Source organism: Dendrobates tinctorius, unplaced genomic scaffold (genome assembly GCF_039654945.1).
Source record: "Dendrobates tinctorius isolate UK_male_01 unplaced genomic scaffold, ASM3965494v1 ptg000349l, whole genome shotgun sequence".
NCBI lineage: Eukaryota > Metazoa > Chordata > Amphibia > Anura > Dendrobatidae > Dendrobates > Dendrobates tinctorius.
In genome coordinates this window covers 454,244-478,228 of record NW_027362015.1, presented here as the reverse complement: position 1 = coordinate 478,228, position 23,985 = coordinate 454,244, and the positions used below count along the sequence as shown (strand labels likewise).

The window sequence follows — 23,985 nt, the reverse complement described above, 5'->3', positions numbered from 1 at the left end:
TGGAAAGCCTGAACCAGGTTATCTGCATGTACAGAGTGAGCAGGGACCCATGAGCGATCCTCTGATCCATATCCCTTCCAGTGGATCAGGTACTGCAAAGAGCGGCGCACCTGCCGAGAGTCCACATTATGTCCAACCTCATACTCCATGACCCTCCACCAACACTGGAGGAACAACAGACTCGGAGTCCTCCTTGACAGACCCCACGGGTTTCAACAGAGATATATGGAACACATTGGATATCTTTAGGGAGGCAGGGAGATGCAACCTATATGCCACCGGGTTGACTATCTCCACAATCTCATACGGACCAATGAACTTTGGTCCCAATTTAGCCAATGGTACCTTCAAGTTGATGTTACGTGTGGAAAGCCAAACCTTCTCCCCCACCTGAAACGTGTCCCGGGGCTCTCTTTTTGTCAGCAGAATATTTGTACCTCCTCTGGGCCCGAAAGATAATATGTTGGACTTCAGCCCAGAGGTTTTTAACCGTTGGACGGACCCCTCTGCCCCTGGACAACCAGAATCCACCCGTGAAAACTCCCCAAAATGAGAATTAAACCCATAATTGATTAGGAATGGGGGCATGTTGGTGGATTGACTCACCCGGTTGTTAAAAGCGAATTCCGCCAACGGTAACGCATCACACCAATCCTAATGTCTGGTGGAGGTCAGACACCTGAAAATTTGTTCCAGGGATTGATTGGTGCGTTCTGTCTGACCATTACTCTCCGGGTGATATGCCGACGAGAAGGAGAGTGAGATGCCCAATTTCATACAGAATGCCCTCCAAAATTTGGCCACAAACTGCTCTCCTCTGTCAGACACCACATTCAGGGGTACCCCATGCAATGGGACCACATGCTGCATAAACAACCTTGACAATGTTTCTGCTGAGGGTAGTGCTCCCAAGGGAATGAAATGGGCCTGTTTTGAAAACCTGTCCACCACCACCCAGATCACGGTATTGCCCCTGGAAGGTGGAAGGCCGGTAATAAAATCCATGGATAGATGAGTCCATGGCCTATCAGGAATCGGTAAAGGTATGAGTTCCCCAGCTGGCCGGTTATGCGAGCTTTTGGAACGGGCACAAACTCCACAAGCAGCAATGAATTCATTGACATCGGACCCCAGTGAAGGCCACCAAAAAACCCTGGCTACTGCCTCTCTAGTGGCCGTGATACCGGGGTAAGCACTCAGCCTAGACTCATGAAACTCCTGCAGAAGTCTAGGCCGCAATAAATCTGGAACAAATAATTTATCTCCTGGTCTTCGGAGCTAGGAACTGAGCCCTCAAAATTTCTTGTTCCAACTCAGATGAGACCCCCGCCACTACCACCCCTGGGGGAAGAATGGCGGACGGCGGCTCGGGGGGAGACACCGGGTCAAACTTCTGGACAGGGCATCCGCATAAACATTTTTGGACCCGGGTCGAAAAGTAATGGAGAATTGAAAGCGTGAAAAAAAAGAGACCAACGGGCTTGTCTAGGAGTAAGCCTCTTAGCAGATTCAAGATATGCCAAATTATTGTGATTAGTGATAACAGTAAATAGGGTGAGCCGCCCCTTCCAAAAAGTGCCTCCATTCTTCGAATGCCAGCTTGACCGCAAGAAGTTCTCTATTGCCTACATCATAGTTTCTCTTGGCGGATGAGAACTTCTTGGAGAAGAAGGCACAGGGTTTGAGAATAGTAAGGGTGGCCGGACTCTGGGACAGCACTGCCCCCACCCCTACTTCAGAAGCATCCACCTCCACAATGAATGGTTTGGACGGGTCTGGCTGGACCAACACCGGGGCGGACATGAAACATTTCTTAATTGCTGAGAAGGACTCTTTAGCGAGTTCCGACCAATTTTTTACATCAGCCCCCTTCCGGGTAAGATCCGTGAGTGGTTTAACCACTTATTAGAAACCTTTAATGAATTTCCGGTAATAGTTTGCAAATCCCAAGAAGCGCTGGAGCCCCTTGAGATCACAAGGCTGAACCCAGTCTGCGATCGCCAGCACCTTCTTAGGGTCCATACGAAACCCCTCACAAGATACAATCAGCCCCAAAAAAGACAGTTCCTGTACGAAAAACGAACATTTTTCCAATTTAGCAAACAAGTGGTTCTCCCCGAGTCTCTGGAGAACTCTCTGTAGATGTTGCAAGTGAGACTGACTGTCCGGGGAATACAACAAAATGTCATCCAAATAAATAATAGCAAAACGGCCTATCAGGTCAGAAAACACAACGTTGATAAAGTTCTGAAAAATAGCGGGTGCATTAGTTAACCCAGCTGCATAACCAGGTTTTCAAAGAGTCCTTCTGATGTGAGGAACGCAGTTTTCCACTAGTCCCCTTCCCGAACCCTTATCAGATTGTAGGCCCCCTGAAGATCTAATTTGGAGAACCATTGGGCCCCAGATAATTGGTTACATAGGTCTGGGATGAGGGGAAGCGGGTAAGAGTTCCTAACCGTTATCTTGTTAAGTTCCCGAAAGTCGAGGCACGGCCGCAAACCACCATCTTTCTTTTTCACAAAGAAGAATCCTGCTGCCACGGGTGACACAGAAGGCCTGATATGCCCTTTGCGGAGACTCTCAGCTATGTACTCCTTCATGGCTTGGCGCTCAGGCCCGGACAAATTGAATAATCGAGCCTTAGGTAACTTGGCTCCGGGTACTAAATCAATAGCACAATTGTAGGGTCTATGTGGTGGCAGCGCCTCAGCCTCACTTTCGGAAAACACGTCTTCGAAATCCTTCAGGTACTCCGGAATACCTTCCAGACCGACAGACGACACCGATACGGATTTAACAGAGTTAACAAGGTGTCCCAGGTTACCACATTTATCTTTACATCCCCATTGAGTGATCTCCCCTGTTACCCAATCAATGGTAGGATTACGGCGTTGTAGCCAAGGCATCCCCAGTAACAGTCCTGCAGGCAAGTTATCTAGCACCAGACAACTTAGTTTCTACACATGAGTGAAACCCACTTTCAGAGAAAAGTTCAGACCTGAAACAGATACCGTCTCGGGTAAGAGGGGACGAGTCAATTGCCACAAGTTTAACAGGATCCTGAAGCCTGACTGTCCCTATCTTACTAAGAGTCACAATCCGGGCATCAATCAGGTTAACAGCCACAGTCAACAAAGGTGGTAGTCTGAACCGGACCATTACCAAGTTCCTGTTCCACCTGCAGCACCACTTTTGCAAGTGAGGAAAAAGGTACCTTAAGGTCTGGGTAGCCTCCTCGACTACTACCCAGACCTAGTCGCTTCCCGCCACCTTGGAGGATGACGGACAGGAGGGGCAGTCCTCCTTCCAATGTCCAGATTCCCCACAATAGAAGCACAACTGCTTTTCCCGGCGGCGTCTTCTTTCCTTCTCCTCACAGGTGACAGCGCTCACCTCCATAGCCACAGGAGGAGTCCGGGTCTCACCTCCACTGGACAATAATGGTGTTTCAAGTTGCATAACACCTCTTGCCCGCAGTCTGCGATCCATGCGAACCGCTTGGGTCATGGCATCCTCCAGGGAGTCAGGTGGAGGATGGAGTGCGAGGGCATCCTTCAGATGTTCACACAGGCCTCTGCGGAACAGCCCCCGAAGGGCGGCATCACTCCAGGAGATCTCGGCTGCCGAACGTCTAAATTCAGAACAGAACCACTCTGCCAAATGCTCCCCCTGACAGACACTCATCACTTTGTCCTCAGCCAAACGCAATCAGGCTCATCATAACTAAGCCCTAAGGCTTCAAAAAACGCATCCACAGACATTCTCTCTGGGGCAGAAAAGGAAAGCGAAAATGCCCAGGCTTTTGGGGACCCCCTAAGCAGGGACATTACCACCCCCACCCTCTGTTTCTCATCCCCAGAGGAACGGGGTCTTGAGGAGAAAAAGTGCTTACAGCCCTCCTTAAACGCTCTAAAATCATTTTTGTTACCAGCAAACATATCTGGTAAAATAACCGGGGATTCGGGTGGGGCCAAAATGACATCTCTATTCCCCACCCGCTGGAAGCCTGCGGAAAGCACCCCCTGAACCGTGTCCGCAACCTGCCGCTGGGACTGGGCCAGAGCTTGGTGTTCCAAACTAAGCTTCTGCAGCGACTGAGTCAAGCATTTCACCTGCTCAGATAAGGCATGCATGGGGTCCGTGCTGCAGAAGTGAGGAGAAAATAAAAGTTCACGGTCAGTTAGGTTTAGTAATGTCAGGAACACCACACTGCTCTTGCTCACTGAGCCAGTGCCCGTGTCCTGAGTAAGACAAACTGTGCTCTAAGATACCTGAGGAGCGGACAGCAGCGGTGAAGATGCCTGCTGCAGACCAGCAGGACCTGAGTCACCTGACTGCTGGGGGCGTGCCCTAAACTCCAGAGAGTTGGGAGCTGCAGGAAAACTCCTAGAATGGTAACTACGGGACAAAGTTACTAATAGGCATAGATAGGGCCGTAAACAGATCAGGCCGGGGTCAAAGCACGAAATAGCACGACAGTACCAAAGGATTAGACAGAATGGATAGTCAGGACGTAGCCAAGAAGTCAGGAACCAGATATACAGTACAGAATCAACAGGCAAACTCACAACGGGGGACAGAACCGGGTCAGAACCATATAAGCAAGCTAGAAGACAACGAACAGGCACACAGGGGTCACCACACTCGGCCAAAGGCAAAAGTATAACTGACGGGGATTGGAGTTTCCCAGGGCTATAAGAAGCTCTCCCTGAACCAGAGAAGGCCACAATAATTAACCCCAGGCGTGCAGGTCAAAGCCTGCACTGGGCTCAAGACATTAACCCCTGACGCGCAGGTCAGAGCCTGCACTGGGATCATGACAGAATCACAAGGAAATGGACAGCATGTGACTTTCATGAGTGTCTGAGCAAAGGGGCTGAATACTTATGACCATGTGATATTTCAGTTTTTCTTTTTTAATAAATTGGCAAAAATTTCTACATTTTTGGGTTTTTTTCAGTCCAAATGGGGTGCAGAGTGCACATTAATGAGAAAAATGAACTTTTCTGAACTTACCAAATGGCTGCAATGAAACAGTGAAAAATGTAAAGGGGTCTGAATACTTTCTGTACCCACTGTATATAATATATATACCCCTCCCTCGCGATGCTGAAGTTGGTTTTCTTTATTGGGAAGTTTCTTATTTTCTGTGTTTTTGCTCTTTTATTCTATAAACTCCTGACAACATGTCTCTGAATTTCCAAGCAATAAATTTTGTATTTATTTTCAGAAAATGAGAAATGGTCAAAATAACAAAAAACCCCAGAGCTTGCGGACCTCAAATAATGCTAAAAAAACCCAGTCCATAATCATTTAGAAACAACAATACTACTGTTTTACCTCAGGAAGAGTTCAGATATTCTGTGGAATCCCCATGATTGTTAATCCCAGCTTTCCTGCGTCTCGGCTGCTTTCCTCCAGTCTCGCACACGGCTTTTGGGTGACCTTATGCCACTCCTGGTACACACATGCAAGCAATTCTTCTTTGTGTGATGGCTTGTGACTCTCCATCTTCCTCCTGATTACATTCCAGAGGTTCTCAGTGGGGTTCAGGTCTGGAGATTGGGCGGCCATGACAGGGGTTTGATGTGGTGGTCCTTCATCCACACACTGATGACCTAGCTGTGTGGCATGGCGCATTGTCCTCAGAGTTAGGGAACATTGCCTGAGCAGAATGAATCAGCTGTTTCTCCAGGATGACCTTGTCTGCGCCTTGATTCATATGTCCATCGCAAAGATTAACCTGCCCAATTCCAGCCTTGCTGAAGCATCCACAGATCATCACCGATCCTCCACCAAATATCACACTGGGTGCAGGACACTGTGGCTTGTACGCCTCGCCAGGTCTCCGTCTAACCATTAGATGACCAGGTGTTGGGCAAAGCTGGAAATTAGACTCCTCAGAGAAGATTACCTTACTCCAGTCCTCTGGGGTCCAATCCTTATGGTCTCTGGTAAACTTCAGCCTGGCTCTCCTCTGCTTCTCATTGATGAGAGGCTTTTTTCTAGCTTTACATGACTTGAACCCGGCCTCTAGGAGCCTGTTACGAACTCTTCTTGCCGTGCACTTCACCCCAGCTGCCATTTGCCATTCTTTTTGTAGGTCACTTGATGTCATCCTGCGGTTGCTGAGTGACGTTTGAATAAGATGACGGTCATCCAGGTCAGTGGAGTCGTTTTCGCCCTCTGCCGCTCTGTAGCTTTGTTCTCCCCAATGTCTGCTGCTTGACCTTGTTATAATGTAATTTTAAGGATGGAGGCAACATGCCGCTCACTGTATCCCTCTGCTAGTAAAGCCAGAATTGAGCCCTTCTTTTCCTCACTCAAGACTTTTCTTTTCAGCTCCTTTGGGATGGTTAAGTTATTTTTCGCTCCTATTACTTTTGGGATATTCCTAGCTCTTGTTCTGCTGTCCAGCTTGTCCTATTGCAGGAGGATTGTGAACCCCACAGCAGGGTTTTTTATACTTTCCTTCGTTAAATAAGATTTGGTTCAGGTGATCAGAAGCACAATAAGTAGAATGAGGTGTCCTCTGGTGGGAATTCACCTGACACTGGAATGGAATGGCTGTCAGACATGGAGAGAACTGGATTTTTATACAACTGCGCAGTGGGCTCTTAATTTTTGCCACAGCTGTATATACATTCCCCTCCCCCCATATATACAGCAGGTGACACAAGTGTTGGAGACGTCACCAATCTTCCCACTAAATCTATGGTAAAGGAGCTATTGACATGAAATTCTCAACAGATGTTGGGGAGCAACCCGTCCAATCCACTATGGACAGAAATCCCCAGAGATGTCTATAGATTATGTATAAGGCCATGTGCACACGCTGCGGTTTTTGCTGCGGTTCTGCTGCGGTTTTGGCCCTGCAGAACTGCAGCAGTTCCGCAGACATGGTACTTTACCATGTAAGCCTATGGGTTTTCAAAACCGCAGTGCTCACGCTGCGGTTTTTTACCTGCGGAAAAGCTGCGGTTTTTTTCCGCAGCATGTCAATTGTTTCTGCGGATTCTGCTGCGGTTTCACACCTTTAACATAGTAGAGGTGTAAAACCGCAGGTCACTTTACCTGCGGTTTTACCTGTGTTTCCACGGGAAAAAACCCGCAGCAGAATCTGCAGCGTGTGCACATACCCTAATAGTGAGATGACGCAGGGTAAAGTACTGGACATGTTACTGAAGTGTAATTGATACTTTGTACAAAAGCTTTTGTGGTGATGAAGCCTCACAGCGCCTCCTGTATGGAGAAACTAGTTGCAGGTATTGCTCAGATGTCAGATGGGATCTTGGCCCATTCTTCCACACAAACACTCGTCACATCCTGAAGCGTCCATTTCTCTTGGATTCAGGTCCGGTGATCAGCTCAGCCGTTCTAGCGGTGTTATTTTCTGTCTCTGAAACCAATGCAGAGTTTCCTCGGCTTTGTGTTTGGAATCATTGTCTTTCAGAAATGTACTTCCTCGTTTCATCTTCATCCTGGTAGAAGGCAGCAGATTGTTGTCAGGAATATCTCCGTACAGTTGTCTATTCATCCTTCCATCAATTATATGAAGTTTGCCATTGCCGTATGCTGAATGCCAGCCAAACACCATGATGTTCCAACCTCCATGCTGCACTGTTAGTATGGTGTTTTTGGGGTGTTGTGCAGTGCCTTTTCACCTCAAAACATGATGTGTAATATGGCATCCAAAAAGTTCAATGTTGATCTCATCTGACCAGACTACCGTTATGTAAAAAAAGTTCACCCCCTTCCTGATTTCCTATTCTTTTGCATGTTTGTCACTTACATATTTCATTTCACCAAACAAATGTAAATCTAAGACTAAGATAAGACAAGTAATCACAAGATGCCGTTTATAAATGAAGGTCTTTATAATTAGGGGGGAAAAGAAATCCAAACCTCCATTGCCCTGTGTGAGAAAGTGATTGCCCCTAAACCTAATGACTGGTCGGGCCACCATTAGCAGCAACAACTGCAGTCACGTGCCTGTGATAACTGGCAATGAGTCTTGCAGCGCTCAGGAGGAATGTTGGCCGCTCATCTCTGCAGAGTTGTTGTAATTCAGCCACACTGGAGGTTTCCGAGCATGGATCGCCTTCATTTTGTTTTTCTTAAGCCATTCACAGATGCACTTGCTGGTGTGTGTTGGATCATTGTCCTGCTGCATAACCCAAGTGCGCTTCAGCTTGAGGTCACGAACAGATGGCCGGACATTCTGCTTCAGGATTTTTTGTAGACAGCTTAATTTATTGTTCCATTTACCACAGTAAGTCTTCCAGGTCCTGAAGCAGCAAAACAGCCCCAGATTATCACACTACCACCACCACCACCATACTTTACTGTTGGTATGATGCTCCACTTCTGAAATTCTGTGTCACTTCTGCTCCAGATGTAATGGGATGTGCACCTTCCGAAAAGTCCAACTTTTATCTCATTAGTCCACAGAGTATTCTCCTAAATATCTTGGGAATCATCAAGATGTTTTCTGGCAAAACTGAGACGAGCCTTCATGTTCTTATTGCTCAGCAGTGGTTTTCGTGCGGCCATTTTTTCCCAGACTCTTTCTTATGGTGGAGTCATGAACATTGACCTTAACTGAGGCAATTGAGGCATGCAGTTCTCTGGACATTGTGGGGTCTTGTGTGTCCGTGCTGACGGCCCCCCGTCGTCTTGTGTGTCCGTGCTGACGGCCCCCCGTCGTCTTGTGTGTCCGCGCTGACGGCCCCCCGTCTTCTTGTGTGTCCGCGCTGACGGCCCCCCCCGTCTTCTTGTGTGTCCGCGCTGACGGCCCCCCCCGTCTTCTTGTGTGTCCGCGCTGACTGCCCCCCCCGTCTTCTTGTGTGTCCGCGCTGACTGCCCCCCCCGTCTTCTTGTGTGTCCGCGCTGACGGCCCCCCCCGTCTTCTTGTGTGTCCGCGCTGACGGCCCCCCCCCCCCGTCTTCTTGTGTGTCCGAGCTGACGGCCCCCCCCCCCGTCTTCTTGTGTGTCCGCGCTGACGGCCCCCCCGTCGTCTTGTGTGTCCGCGCTGACGGCCCCCCCGTCGTCTTGTGTGTCCGCGCTGACGGCCCCTCTCCCCGTCGTCGGTGTCCGGTGTCCGCACTAACCACTTAATTTACATTTTTCTTCATCCTTCGGATTTTGCTAGCTGATAATCTATTAACCCTTCAGTGTCTGCAGCGCTTGTCAGTCTCCGCCTGTGACTTGTGCACAGCGCTGGTGGTGGAGCGGACGGATGTTGGGGGTGCTCATTCCCGGGTCTCTTTCTCTCTGGTGTCAGCCCTTCTGCTGCACCGCACTCTTCTCCACCTGCGGCCGCTCCGCGCTCCCTGTGATGTCATCGTCCTCTCTGCACCGTTTGTTTGTTCCCTCATTGTCCCTGTGGGCCCCCGCAGGACCGGCTGATTGTGTGTATGGGGGGGTTCCCGCAGGACGGACCGGCCGATTGTGTGTATGGGGGGGGTTCCCGCAGGACGGACCGGCTGATTGTGTGTATGGGGGGGGTTCCCGCAGGACGGACCGGCCGATTGTGTGTATGGGGGGGTTCCCGCCGGACGGACCGGCCGATTGTGTGTATGGGGGGGGTTCCCGCAGGACGGACCGGCCGATTGTGTGTATGGGGGGGGTTCCCGCAGGACGGACCGGCCGATTGTGTGTATGGGGGGGGTTCCCGCAGGACGGACCGGCCGATTGTGTGTATGGGGGGGGTTCCCGCAGGACGGACCGGCCGATTGTGTGTATGGGGGGGGTTCCCGCAGGACGGACCGGCTGAATGTGTGTATGGGGGGGGTTCCCGCAGGACGGACCGGCTGATTGTGTGTATGGGGGGGTTCCCGCAGGACGGACCGGCTGATTGTGTGTATGGGGGGGGGGTTCCCGCAGGACGGACCGGCTGATTGTGTGTATGGGGGGGGTTCCCGCAGGACGGACCGGCTGATTGTGTGTATGGGGGGGGTTCCCGCAGGACGGACCGGCTGATTGTGTGTATGGGGGGGTTCCCGCAGGACGGACCGGCTGATTGTGTGTCTGTGGGGGGGGGGTTCCCGCAGGACGGACCGGCTGATTGTGTGGGGGGGGTTCCCGCAGGACGGACCGGCTGATTGTGTGTATGGGGGGGGTTCCCGCAGGACGGACCGGCTGATTGTGTGTATGGGGGGGTTCCCGCAGGACGGACCGGCTGATTGTGTGTCTGTGGGGGGGGGGGTTCCCGCAGGACGGACCGGCTGATTGTGTGGGGGGGGTTCCCGCAGGACGGACCGGCTGATTGTGTGTGTGGGGGGGGGTTCCCGCAGGACGGACCGGCTGATTGTGTGTGTGGGGGGGGGGGGGGTTCCCGCAGGACGGACCGGCTGATTGTGTGGGGGGGGGCTTCCCGCAGGACGGACCGGCTGATTGTGTGTGTGTGTGGGGGGTTCCCGCAGGACAGACCGGTTGATCGTGTGTGTTGGGGGGGTCCCTGTAGGGTCCCTGTAGGGACTGATCGGCCGATTAATGAGGGCGGCTGGGATTTCTGTGGATGACCGGGGTTAGGGGCTTCTTGTCAGGTTCTGTTGCTGGTTGTGATACCGGTTCGACGCTGTGATTGTTGGTAGACGTGACGTGGACAGAGCACATGATAGAGGTGACAGGTGTCAGCAGTTCAACCCTGGGCCTCTACAGGGCTTCTCACACCACACTTAGCCCCTGCAGGGGTATGCGGCCCTGGGGGCCTGAGACTCCTCCATGGAGGCCAGTCTGACCCTTGGTGTTATATGCTAATGGGTGGGATGGTGGGGTGGGGGGGATCTGACGACCTCCTCTCTCCTCCTGACCCTGGGTGGGGTGGGGGGGGATCTGCAGACCTCTCCTCTCTCCACCTGACCCTTGGTGAGGTGGGGGGGATCTGCAGATCTCTCCTCTCTCCTCCTGACCCTTGGTGGGGGGATCTGCGGACCTCTCCTCTCTCCTCCTGACCCGGGGTGGTGGTGGGGGGGGGATCTGTGGACCTCTCCTCTCTCCTCCTGACTCTTGGTGGGGTGGGATGGGGGGGATCTGCGGACCTCTCCTCTCTCCTCCTGATCCATGGTGGGGGGGATCTGCGGACCTCTCCTCTCTCCTCCTGACCCGGGGGGGGGGGAGGAACTGTGGACCTCTCCTCTCGCCTCTTGACCCGGGGTGGGGGGGGGGGATCTGCGCACCTCTCCTCTCTCCTCCTGACCCTTGGTGGGGGGATCTGCGGACCTCTCCTCTCTCCTGACCCTTGGTGGGGGGATCTGCGGACCTCTCCTCTCTCCTCCTGATCCGTGGTGGGGGGATCTGCGGACCTCTCCTCTCTCCTTCTGACCCGGGGTGGGGGATCTGTGGACCTCTCCTCTCTCCTCCTGACTCTTGGTGGGGTGGGAGGGGGGATCTGTGGACCTCTCCTCTCTCCTCCTGACCCTTGGTGGGGGGGATCTGTGGACCTCTCCTCTCTCCTCCTGACCCGGGGTGGGGGATCTGTGGACCTCTCCTCTCTCCTACTGACTCTTGATGGGGTGGGAGGGGGGATCTGCGGACCTCTCCTCTCTCCTGACCCAGGGTGGGGGGGGATCTGCGGACCTCTCCTCTCTCCTCCTGACCCGGGGTGGAGGGGGGGATCTGTGGACCTCTCCTCCTGACTCTTGGTGGGGTGGGAGGGGGGGATCTGCCGACCTTTCCTCTCTCCTCCTGACCTGCGGTGGGGGGGGATCTGCAGGCCTCTGCTCTCTCCTCCTGACCTGCCGACCTCTCCTCTCTCCTCCTGGCCTGTGGTAGGGGGGGGATCTGCAGGCCTCTGCTTTCTGGGCAGGGTGGTGTTAAGTGATGATCTTGTTACTCCCGGCCCGTTGGGGGGGCCGCCTTCCAGGATTAGTGGGATTACTGTGAGGCCGGAGTGACTCCGTGAGTCCTGGGCTTCGGCCTCCTCGTGTGTGTATATACATACAGCCTTGCTCCACTTCTGACCTGGCGTGCACCGTTACCCCCGCAAATAATGGGGAAACCCCCAAATTAACCCCTACCCCACAGCAGTAACGCCGGCTGCTGATTCCTAAGGGCCGGAGACTGTAATCTGCTGCAGGGTCCCACAGCGGAGCTCTCCGCCCTGCGGGGGAACACCGGCTTCTGCCCTGTGTAAGATACTGGGGTGCTGCTGATGCCCCCCCTTCCTGGTGCATGTCCAGGGTCTCGGCTGATTATCGGGGTCTGCAGTCTCCTCCGTCCATGTCACATCTACTCCCAGCACCCTGGAGTAGTACGCCCACCATCCCAGAAATCCCTAATCTCCCCCGCTGCGCAGAAGGTGATAGTGCCCCGGGGCGTGAAGACTTCACACCGTACATACATTACATGGATACAAGTAAGTGCACCCCCTGTATGATCGGGTGTATGTATCAGCCGCACCCTCTGTAAACAGGTGCAGCTGTGTAATCTCCATACACACTGGTCGTCCTGGAGAATGCCACCACCCAAAACGTGATTCATGAAGGGGGTATTCAGGGTGGAGGAGGAGGGAGGGGAGCCTGGAGGAGGAGGGAGACGTGGAAGGGGAGCCTGGAGGAGGAGGGAGACGTGGAAGGGGAGCCTGGAGGAGGAGGGAGAGGTGGAAGGGGAGCCTGGAGGAGGAGGGAGACGTGGAAGGGGAGCCTGGAGGAGGAGGGAGACGTGGAAGGGGAGCCTGGAGGAGGAGGGAGACGTGGAAGGGGAGCCTGGAGGAGGAGGGAGACGTGGAAGGGGAGCCTGGAGGAGGAGGGAGACGTGGAAGGGGAGCCTGGAGGAGGAGGGAGACGTGGAAGGGGAGCCTGGAGGAGGAGGGAGACGTGGAAGGGGAGCCTGGAGGAGGAGGGAGACGTGGAAGGGGAGCCTGGAGGAGGAGGGAGACGTGGAAGGGGAGCCTGGAGGAGGACTGGGAAGGGGAGCCTGGAGGAGGGAGAGAAGCCTGGAGGAGGAGGGAGACGTGGAAGGGGAGCCTGGAGGAGGAGGGAGACGTGGAAGGGGAGCCTGGAGGAGGAGGGAGACGTGGAAGGGGAGCCTGGAGGAGGAGGGAGACGTGGAAGGGGAGCCTGGAGGAGGAGGGAGACGTGGAAGGGGAGCCTGGAGGAGGAGGGAGACGTGGAAGGGGAGCCTGGAGGAGGAGGGAGACGTGGAAGGGGAGCCTGGAGGAGGAGGAGGACTGGGAAGGGGAGCCTGGAGGAGGAGAAGGACTGTGAAAGGGAGCCTGGAGGAGGAGGGAGACGTGGAAGGGGAGCCTGGAGGAGGAGGGAGACGTGGAAGGGGAGCCTGGAGGAGGAGGAGGACTGGGAAGGGGAGCCTGGAGGAGGAGAAGGACTGTGAAAGGGAGCCTGGAGGAGGAGGGAGACGTGGAAGGGGAGCCTGGAGGAGGAGGGAGACGTGGAAGGGGAGCCTGGAGGAGGAGGAAGACGTGGAAGGGGAGCCTGGAGGATGAGGGAGACGTGGAAGGGGAGCCTGGAGGAGGAGGACTGGGAAGGGGAGCCTGGAGGAGGACTGGGAAGGGGAGCCTGGAGGAGGAGGAGGACTGGGAAGGGGAGCCTGGAGGAGGAGGAGGACTGGGAAGGGGAGCCTGGAGGAGGAGATGGACTGGGAAGGGGAGCCTGGAGGAAGAGGAGGACTGGGAAGGGGAGCCTGGAGGAAGAAGAGGACTGGGAAGGGGAGCCTGGAGGAGGAGGATGCATTATGCAAGGGATAATAGTACCAAGGGGGAGGAACATAACCGGGTGATGCAAGAGCCCGGATAGAATAGTACGGGAAGTGTGGGGCCATTATAATGACGGCATTTGTGGGTGCACAACCCCCCATGTAATGACTTGTACATCAGGCAGCCCGTCCTCTGCTCTTATGTCTGCGATCAAGACACTTGTTACCTGAGGGTAATGGGTGACCCCACCATTGCACTGCCCTCGTGCTGCACCTCCTGGTTCATGGATATGCCGCTCTGTAGCGACGCCTAGCGTTGGGTGCCCTCCGCTCTGCAGTGACGCCTGGCGCTGCGTGCCCTCCGCTCTGTAGTGACGCCTGGCGCTGCGTGCCCTCCGCTCTGTAGTGACGCCTGGCGCTGCTTGCCCTCCGCTCTGTAGTGACGCCTGGCGCTGCGTGCCCTCCGCTCTGTAGTGACGCCTGGCGCTGCGTGCCCTCCGCTCTGCAGTGACGCCTGGCGCTGCGTGCCCTCCGCTCTGCAGTGACGCCTGGCGCTGCGTGCCCTCCGCTCTGCAGTGACGCCTGGCGCTGCGTGCCCTCCGCTCTGCAGTGACGCCTGGCGCTGCGTGCCCTCCGCTCTGCAGTGACGCCTGGCGCTGCGTGCCCTCCGCTCTGCAGTGACGCCTGGCGCTGCGTGCCCTCCGCGCTCTAGTGACGCCTGGCGCTGCGTGCCCTCCGCTCTGTAGTGACGCCTGGTGCTGCGTGCCCTCCGCTCTGTAGTGACGCCTGGCGCTGCGTGCCCTCCGCTCTGTAGTGACGCCTGGCGCTGCGTGCCCTCCGCTCTGCAGTGACGCCTGGCGCTGCGTGCCCTCCGCTCTGCAGTGACGCCTGGCGCTGCGTGCCCTCCGCTCTGCAGTGACGCCTGGCGCTGCGTGCCCTCCGCGCTCTAGTGACGCCTGGCGCTGGGTGCCCTCCGCTCTGTAGTGACGCCTGGCGCTGCGTGCCCTCCGCTCTGTAGTGACGCCTGGCGCTGCGTGCCCTCCGCTCTGTAGTGACGCCTGGCGCTGCGTGCCCTCCGCTCTGTAGTGACGCCTGGCGCTGCGTGCCCTCCGCTCTGCAGTGACGCCTGGCGCTGCGTGCCCTCCGCTCTGCAGTGACGCCTGGCGCTGCGTGCCCTCCGCTCTGCAGTGACGCCTGGCGCTGCGTGCCCTCCGCTCTGCAGTGACGCCTGGCGCTGCGTGCCCTCCGCTCTGCAGTGACGCCTGGCGCTGCGTGCCCTCCGCGCTCTAGTGACGCCTGGCGTTGGGTGCCCTCCTCTCTGTAGTGACGCCTGGCGCTGCGTGCCCTCCGCTCTGTAGTGACGCCTGGCGCTGCGTGCCCTCCGCTCTGTAGTGACGCCTGGCGCTGCGTGCCCTCCGCTCTGTAGTGACGCCTGGCGCTGCGTGCCCTCCGCTCTGTAGTGACGCCTGGCGCTGGGTGCCCTCCGCTCTGCAGTGACGCCTGGCGCTGCGTGCCCTCCGCTCTGCAGTGACGCCTGGCGCTGCGTGCCCTCCGCTCTGCAGTGACGCCTGGCGCTGCGTGCCCTCCGCGCTCTAGTGACGCCTGGCGTTGGGTGCCCTCCGCTCTGTAGTGACGCCTGGCGCTGCGTGCCCTCCGCTCTGTAGTGACGCCTGGCGCTGCGTGCCCTCCGCTCTGTAGTGACGCCTGGCGCTGCGTGCCCTCCGCTCTGTAGTGACGCCTGGCGCTGCGTGCCCTCCGCTCTGTAGTGACGCCTGGCGCTGGGTGCCCTCCGCTCTGTAGTGACGCCTGGCGCTGGGTGCCCTCCGCTCTGTAGTGACGCCTGGCGCTGGGTGCCCTCCGCTCTGTAGTGACGCCTGGCGCTGCGTGCCCTCCGCTCTGTAGTGACGCCTGGCGCTGGGTGCCCTCCGCTCTGTAGTGACGCCTGGCGCTGGGTGCCCTCCGCTCTGTAGTGACGCCTGGCGCTGGGTGCCCTCCGCTCTGTAGTGACGCCTGGCGCTGCGTGCCCTCCGCTCTGTAGTGACGCCTGGCGCTGCGTGCCCTCCGCTCTGTAGTGACGCCTGGCGCTGGGTGCCCTCCGTTCTGTAGTGACGCCTGGCGCTGCGTGCCCTCCGCTCTGTAGTGACGCCTGGCGCTGCGTGCCCTCCGCTCTGTAGTGACGCCTGGCGCTGGGTGCCCTCCGCTCTGTAGTGACGCCTGGCGCTGCGTGCCCTCCGCTCTGTAGTGACGCCTGGCGCTGCGTGCCCTCCGCTCTGTAGTGACGCCTGGCGCTGGGTGCCCTCCGTTCTGTAGTGACGCCTGGCGCTGCGTGCCCTCCGCTCTGTAGTGACGCCTGGCGCTGCGTGCCCTCCGCTCTGTAGTGACGCCTGGCGCTGGGTGCCCTCCGCTCTGTAGTGACGCCTGGCGCTGCGTGCCCTCCGCTCTGTAGTGACGCCTGGCGCTGCGTGCCCTCCGCTCTGTAGTGACGCCTGGCGCTGGGTGCCCTCCGCTCTGTAGTGACGCCTGGCGCTGGGTGCCCTCCGCTCTGTAGTGACGCCTGGCGCTGGGTGCCCTCCGCTCTGTAGTGACGCCTGGCGCTGGGTGCCCTCCGCTCTGTAGTGACGCCTGGCGCTGCGTGCCCTCCGCTCTGTAGTGACGCCTGGCGCTGGGTGCCCTCCGCTCTGTAGTGACGCCTGGCGCTGGGTGCCCTCCGCTCTGTAGTGACGCCTGGCGCTGGGTGCCCTCCGCTCTGTAGTGACGCCTGGCGCTGCGTGCCCTCCGCTCTGTAGTGACGCCTGGCGCTGCGTGCCCTCCGCTCTGTAGTGACGCCTGGCGCTGGGTGCCCTCCGCTCTGTAGTGACGCCTGGCGCTGCGTGCCCTCCGCTCTGTAGTGACGCCTGGCGCTGCGTGCCCTCCGCTCTGTAGTGACGCCTGGCGCTGGGTGCCCTCCGCTCTGTAGTGACGCCTGGCGCTGCGTGCCCTCCGCTCTGTAGTGACGCCTGGCGCTGCGTTCTCCTGCTCCTGGCACATGGCGAGGTGCGAGGTTGGCATGGCCTCGCCATCCTGTGTATCGCAGACCTCGCTGTTGACTCTGAGATCAGGAAGTTGCTGCTTCCTCTTCCTCACTCAGGGTGATCCGAGGTTAACCCCCTCACTGCTGGCTTGGCTGTGGCACACTGGTCGGCAGTGGCTGTGGGGACACTTCACTGCATCATTTTTCTCCAGGGCTGTGGCTTCTCTTGGGTTAATGGCGTTTCCAGGGCCGGATATTTACCTAGCAGACAGTAATGTGCCAACTCCAACACGGGCACGGCCCCTCCGACAGCACCGGCTCACGAGACCCACATCCTGCTCCACCTGCACACGGTCCGATTTAACCCCTGCTCGGCGGCATCTGTGCTGGGAATGTTGGGTGGTGTCTTGTGTGGCCTTGTGCCTGCACTGACCCTCGGCATGGGCTGCTGACCCCCGGCGTGCCCTGCTGACCCCCGGTGTGCCCCGCTGACCCCCGGTGTGCCCCACTGCTGCGCCTTCTGTAATAGCCGGCGTCCTCCGCACTGTATAACGGGGTCTCTCTCTCTCCAGTTCGTCAGCTGCTGCAGAGCGGATTCAGCGCCAATCTGTACAACGAGGACGGCCTGACAGCGCTGCACCAGGTGAGTGCGTGACCCCAGGGGACGCCGACTGCCCCTGACAGAGCAACCCCCTCCCAACAGTGCCGGCATCCACTGCCCCCTGACACTGACACAAACCCCCCCCATCTCCAACAGTGCCCCCAATTACGCCTCACTCAGTGCACTCCTCCTTTTTTTTCTTTTTCACTTGTTCCCCCCCCCCCCCCCTTATTTTCCCCCGCTCGTCCTCCTCCTTCCTTTTCTTCCCCGCTCGTCCTCCTTCCTTTTCTCCCCCGCTCGTCGTCGTCCTTCCTTTTCTCCCCCGGCTCGTCCTCCTTCCTTGTCCTCCTCCCCCCGACTCGTCCTCCTTCCTCGTCCTCCTCCCCCCGACTCGTCCTCCTTCCTTGTCCTCCTCCCCCCAACTCGTCCTCCTCAACCCCCCCCCCCCAACTCGTCGCCGGTCATGGATGTGTTTGTGTTCTCAGTGCTGCATTGATGACTATGAGGAGATCGTCCGGTTGCTGTTGGATGCCGGAGCCGATGTGAACGCCTGCGACAGTGAACTATGGACGCCGCTGCACGCCGCTGCCACCTGCGGACACCTGCAGCTGGTGGAGCTGCTCATCCAGCAGTAAGAGTCACCATAGTAACGTGGAGGAGACCGTTGTGCAAATGTCGGGGGCGTGTCCATAGTAACGTGCAGGAGACCGTTGTGCACATGTCGGGTGTCCATAGTAACGTGCAGTAGACCGTTGTGCACATGTCGGGGGGTGTCCATAGCAACGTGGAGGAGACCGTTGTGCACATGTGGGGGGGGTGTCCATAGTAACGTGGAGGAGACCGTTGTGCACATGTCGGGGGGGTGTCCATAGTAACGTGGAGGAGACCGTTGTGCACATGTCGGGGTGTCCATAGTAACGTGCAGGAGACCATTATACATGTCGCGGTGTCCATAGTAACGTGGAGGAGACGTTTGTATACATGTCGGGGTGACCGTGCCGTCTCTCCATAGTAATGCCAACCTGCTGGCTGTGAACTCTGATGGGAACATGTCCTATGACCTCTGTGAGGATGACCTTACCCTGGACCACATAGAGACCGCTATGGCTGATCAGGGTGAGTGCCTCCCCCGCCGCCCTTCCACTGCCCAATCCTGTGATGGTTTTCTTTGCTCAATCTCGCGGGGTCTCTCCTAACTAGGTATCACCCAGGAGAAGATCGAGGAGGCGCGGGCGGCCACCGAGGTGATGATGGTGTCCGATATCCGGCAGCTGCTGGAATCAGGGGCCGAGGTCAACGCTCAGGACACAGCCGGCACCAGCCTGGTGAGTGACCCGTGTCTGTCTGTCACCTGCTGGGATCTTTGTGTGGAACAGCTCTGCTGCCCCCTATTGTCCGAGCAATTACACGACTGACCGAAGAAATAACGGAGGAGGCCGCAGGCTGTCACCACTAATAGTTTCCCGATAGCTGACCTAACAGTGAGTGTATGGTATATACACCTCCGATTCCAACACATGGAATATATGTAGCTACCCCCAGGACAGCCACTGCAAACTCTACGATAACCCCGGACGACTCGCCGCCACTAGTCGTGTTTTATTATACACAGGCTGACTGAGGCCTGGGTCTGGTTCTTGTAGCGTATGGCTTCGAGGTGCGGTTTACAGAACAAAAGGAAAAGAACAGCTACATTTTACATTTAATCCAGAACAATAGGCAGTGTTTATAAAAAAAAATATAAATGCAAAATCTGTTGTGTATATATTTTAAAGGGGACAAAACAATACAGCGTATATAATTACATAAAATAAAAGGGTTTAACAAAATATTGACTACGCCGATCGCAGTGACGATTCAGTTTAGTGAAGGCGAGCGCTTCACTTGAGGCTGTTCAGTAAACTGGATTCATGCACACACGAGTGTGTATACAGGAGAACAGATCTCTTCTTGATCTGTTATCAGCGCCTGAATTACACCCACACACCCCACTGTGATGACCTCACGTGGGCCGACTTGTGGGATGTCTTCGAGACTTTATTGTTACCCAGACGCCAAGCATGACATGGCTGCTGCCAGTGATTTGGCCATTATGGATTTGGGGCTTATAGGCGGGGGCTGCAGTTATAAGAAAACATGCATATTCTCCCCAAAAACCCCCCCCGGCCCCCCCTATTAGTTCGGATCCATACAAACGTCGATACTTCATAATTTCTTTCAGAGACCTATGTGTGCCAGAGATGCAATATTTTCCTTGGAGGGAGAAAAAGCATCTAGTGTAAATGCAGAGCATTTCCTTTGATGGGACAAAAGGGTTCTTCCACTTCTGTGGCTAGAGGCATGTACCATATTGTCTGAAAAGACCTTTTGTCTAATTACCTGCCTATTCTAAATCTGTTTTTCTCACAAAAGACGCTTCCTTCAGTCACCTGAGGACTTTCTACATGTTAATTAGAGTGGTCGCATCTCTGTCCCCATCTATACATCGCAGTCTTACCCATTCCCCCATACACTAAATTGTATAGAGGCAGCCAGATTGCTAGCTCGTGTTACTGTAACAGGGAGGGGGAGAATATAGGGGCACAGAGATGCCAATATTTTATATGACCGTATATAATATGCAGTCTTGGCCAAAAGTGTTGGCACCCTTGGACTTGTGGAAATCTAATAATGTTCTGGGAGAAATACTTCATTTTCTGGAGCGTGTTTTGTTATACTCAGGTTTATTTCCTTTATGTATTGGAATAACACAAAAAAAGGCAAATTGGACATAATTTCACACACAACTCCAAATATGGGCTGGACACAATTGTTAGCACCTTTCCAAAATTGTACATGAAAGAAAATAGGAGAAGTGAGCTCATCATGATGAAGACACCTGTACTATGAGGTGAAACAGCACGGAGCCTCCCAGGGCTGCAGGCAGCAAGGAGCTAAGAGGAGGAACAGCGCAGAGCCTCCCAGGGCTACAGCGAGGAGCGAAGAGGAGGAACCGCACGGAGCTGCCCAGCACTGCAGCGAGGAGCGAAGAGGAGGAACAGCATGGAGCTGCCCAGGGCTACAGCGAGGAGCTACGAGGAGGAACAGTGCAGAGCCTCCCAGGGCTGCAGTAAGGAGCTAAGAGGAGAAACAGCACAGAGCCTCCCAGGGCTGCTGGCAGCGAGGAGCTAAGAGGAGGAGCAGCGCAGAGCTTCCCAGGGCTGCAGTGAGGAGTTAAGAGGAGAAACAGCACAGAGTCACCCAGGGCTGCAGCGAGGAGCTAAGAGGAGGAATAGCTCCTCGCTGCAGCCCTGGGAGGCTCCATGCTAAGAGGAGGAACAGCATGGAGCCTCCCAGAGCTGCATCGAGGAGCTAAGAGGAGAAACAGTGCAGAGTCACCCAGAGCTGCAGCGAGGAGCTAAGAGGAGGAACAGCACAGAGCCTTCCAGGGCTGCAGGCAGCGAGGAGCTAAGAGGAGAAACAGCACAGAGTCACCCAGGGCTGCAGCGAGGAGCTAAGAGGAGGAACAGCACAGACTTCCAAGGCTGTAGCGAGGAGCTAAGAGGAGGAACAGCGCGGAGCCTCCCAGAGCTGCAGCGAGTAGCTAAGAAGCGGAACAGCACGGAGATTCCCAGGGCTGCAGTGAGGAGCTACGAGGAGGAACAGTGCAGAGCCTCTCAGCTGCAGCGAGGAGCTAAGAGGAGGAACAGCACAGAGCCTCCCAGGGCTGTAGCGAGGAGCTAAGAGAAGGAACAGTGCAGAGCCTCCCAGGGATGCAGCGAGGAGCTACGAGGAGGAAAAGTGCAGAGCCTCCCAGGGCTACAGCGAGCAGCTACAAGGAGGAACAGTGCAGAGCCTCCCAGGACTGCAGCGAGGAGCTACGAGGAGGAACAGCACGGAGCTGCCCAGGACTGCAGCGAGGAGCTACGAGGAGGAACAGCACAGAGCTGCCCAGGGCTGCAGCGAGGAGCTACAAGGAGGAACAGCGTGGAGCCTCCCAGGGCTGCAGCGAGGAGCTACGAGGAGGAACAGTGCAGAGCCTCCCAGGACTGCAGCGAGGAGCTACGAGGAGGAACTGCACAGAGCTGCCCAGGACTGCAGCGAGGAGCTACGAGGAGGAACAGCACGGAGCTGCCTAGGGATGCTACCAGGAGGAACAGTGCAGAGCCTCCCAGGGCTGCAGCGAGGAGCTACGAGGAGGAACAGCACGGAGCTGCCCAGGACTGCAGCGAGGAGCTACGAGGAGGAACAGCACGGAGCTGCCCAGGGATGCTACGAGGAGGAACAGTGCAGAGCCTCCCAGGACTGCAGCAAGGAGCTACGAGGAGGAACTGCACGGAGCTGCCCAGGACTGCAGCGAGGAGCTACGAGGAGGAACAGCACGGAGCTGCCCAGGGATGCTACGAAGAGGAACAGTGCAGAGCCTCCCAGGACTGCAGCGAGGAGCTACGAGGAGGAACAGCACGGACATGTCCAGGACTGCAGCGAGGAGCTACGAGGAGGAACAGCACGGAGCTGCCCAGGACTGCAGCGAGTAGCTACGAGGAGGAACAGCACGGAGCTGCCCAGGACTGCAGCGAGGAGCTACGAGGAGGAACAGCACGGAGCTGCCCAGGACTGCAGCGAGGAGCTACGAGGAGGAACAGCACGGAGCTGCCCAGGGATGCTACGAGGAGGAACAGTGCAGAGCCTCCCAGGACTGCAGCGAGGAGCTACGAGGAGGAACAGTGCAGAGTCTCCCAGGACTGCAGCAAGGAGAAGAAACATAGATTCTCCAGCAGAATGTCCCCTGGGGAGTAAAAACAATAGCATTTGGAAGACCAGACTACAGAAAAGTGAAGTCTGTGTTCTGTCGTTCCTGGTTTTTAATGTGTTTGTGAAATAAATTTCAAGTTTTTCTTACTGAGGACGATTCGGTGGATAATCTACTTTTTTCCAATATTGTGGGTAAACCTCTTTGTTCCTAGCATGTGATGCTCCTTCACACTCTCCTGTGGCAAGTAACAGGTGAGGGCAATATGAAAATCACACCTGAAACCAGATGAAAGGGTAGAAGTCGCCTCAATCTTTGCATTGTGTGTGTGTGTGGGTGCCACACTAAGCACGGAGAACAGAAAGAGGAGAAGAGAACTGTCTGAGGATCGGAGAACCTCAATATCGCCTATCTCAAGGTTACAAGTCCATCTGGCTTATGTCCGGCTTATTTTGGAAAAATATTCAGAATTGAGAGTCCTCAGTGCTAACACGGTACACAGATATACATCTTTCCTGTATCAAAATGGCTTATTTTGGGGTTTTGTGTAAAATTATGTCCAATTTTCTATTTTTGTGTTCCAATAAACCCAAAGGAACTAAACCTGTAAAAGAAAGTGTGAAATTGTAATAACTGTCTGGGAGAAACACTGTCAGCCATGAGTGTGTGTGTGCAGCATGTACATATGTGTATGTGCTGACACCAGAGAACAATAACCCCAGCAGTAAGAGCAAGCGGTATTGTAATACTGGCGAGTGCCCCCATTTCCCGGGCCTGGAGGATCTCCACTGGGCCTCACATCTGCCGCCTCCTTCTGTGTTCTCAGCTCTCAGCCTCATGTATAATTCACACCTTGTCCCTGGTGTCAGGTGACATCTTGTGTGCAAGGAGATGTCTGTGCCCACCGGGCGAGCGTCGTTACCTAGTGATCGCCCGCCAGACTGTTGCGTATCCTGGTTTAAAGCAAGCTGCCCCTGGTGCACTGGCAGCGGCTAATGCACGGGGAGTGGCTCATCCCCCCCCCCGCCCCTAATGCACGGGGAGCGGCTCATCCCCCCCCGCCCCTAATGCACGGGGAGCAGCTCATCCCCCCCACCCCTAATGCATGGGGAGCGTCTCATCCGCCCCTAATGCACGGGGAGCGGCTCATCCCCCCCCCCCCGCCCCGAATGCACGGGGAGCGGCTCATCCCCCCGCCCCTAATGCATGGGGAGCGGCTCATCCCCCCGCCCCTAATGCACGGGGAGCAGCTCATCCCCCCCCCAATGCACGGGGAGCGGCTCGCCCCTAATGCATGGGGAGCGGCTCATTCTCCCCCCCCCCCCCCCCCGCCCCTAATGCACGGGGAGCGGCTCGTCCCCCCCGCCCCTAATGCACGGGGAGCGGCTCGTCCCCCCCGCCCCTAATGCACGGGAAGCCGCTCTTCCCCCCCCACCCCTAATGCACGGGGAGCGGCTCATCCCCCCGCCCCTAATGCACGGGGAGCGGCTCATCCCCCCGCCCCTAATGCACGGGGAGCGGCTCATCCCCCCGCCCCTAATGCACGGGGAGCGTCTCTTCCCCCCCCCCCCACCCTTAATGCACGGGGAGCGGCTCATCCCCCCCCCCCACCCTTAATGCACGGGGAGCGGCTCATCCCCCCCCCCCCCACCCCTAATGCACGGGGAGCGGCTCATCCCCCCCCACCCTTAATGCGTGGGGAGCGGCTCACCCCCCCCCCCACCCCTAATGCACGGGGTGCGTCTCATCCCCACCCCTAATGCACGGGGAGCAGCTCATCCCCCCCCCCCCGCCCCTAATGCACGGGGAGCGATTCATCTCCCCCCTTCTAATGCACGGGGAGCGGCTCATCCCCCCCACCCCTAATGCACGGAGAGCGGCTCATCCCCCCACCCCTAATGCACGGGGAGCAGCTCATCCCCCCCCCCCCCGCCCCTAATGCACGGGGAGCGGTTCATCTCCCCCCTTCTAATGCACCGACTTCAG

At 56.5% G+C, this 23,985-nt stretch overlaps 1 protein-coding gene across 1 annotated transcript in view; it reads left to right on the top strand.

Moving 5' to 3' along the window:
• PPP1R16A (protein phosphatase 1 regulatory subunit 16A) overlaps positions 1-23,985 on the top strand; it is a 42,061-nt gene that overhangs the window by 7,271 nt on the left and 10,805 nt on the right. Inside the window, exons 2-5 of the mRNA XM_073562378.1 lie at positions 17,239-17,309; positions 17,753-17,898; positions 18,280-18,383; positions 18,468-18,592. Of these exons, the coding sequence (XP_073418479.1) occupies positions 17,239-17,309; positions 17,753-17,898; positions 18,280-18,383; positions 18,468-18,592 (446 nt within the window). The remainder of the gene's footprint in view (positions 1-17,238; positions 17,310-17,752; positions 17,899-18,279; positions 18,384-18,467; positions 18,593-23,985) is intronic.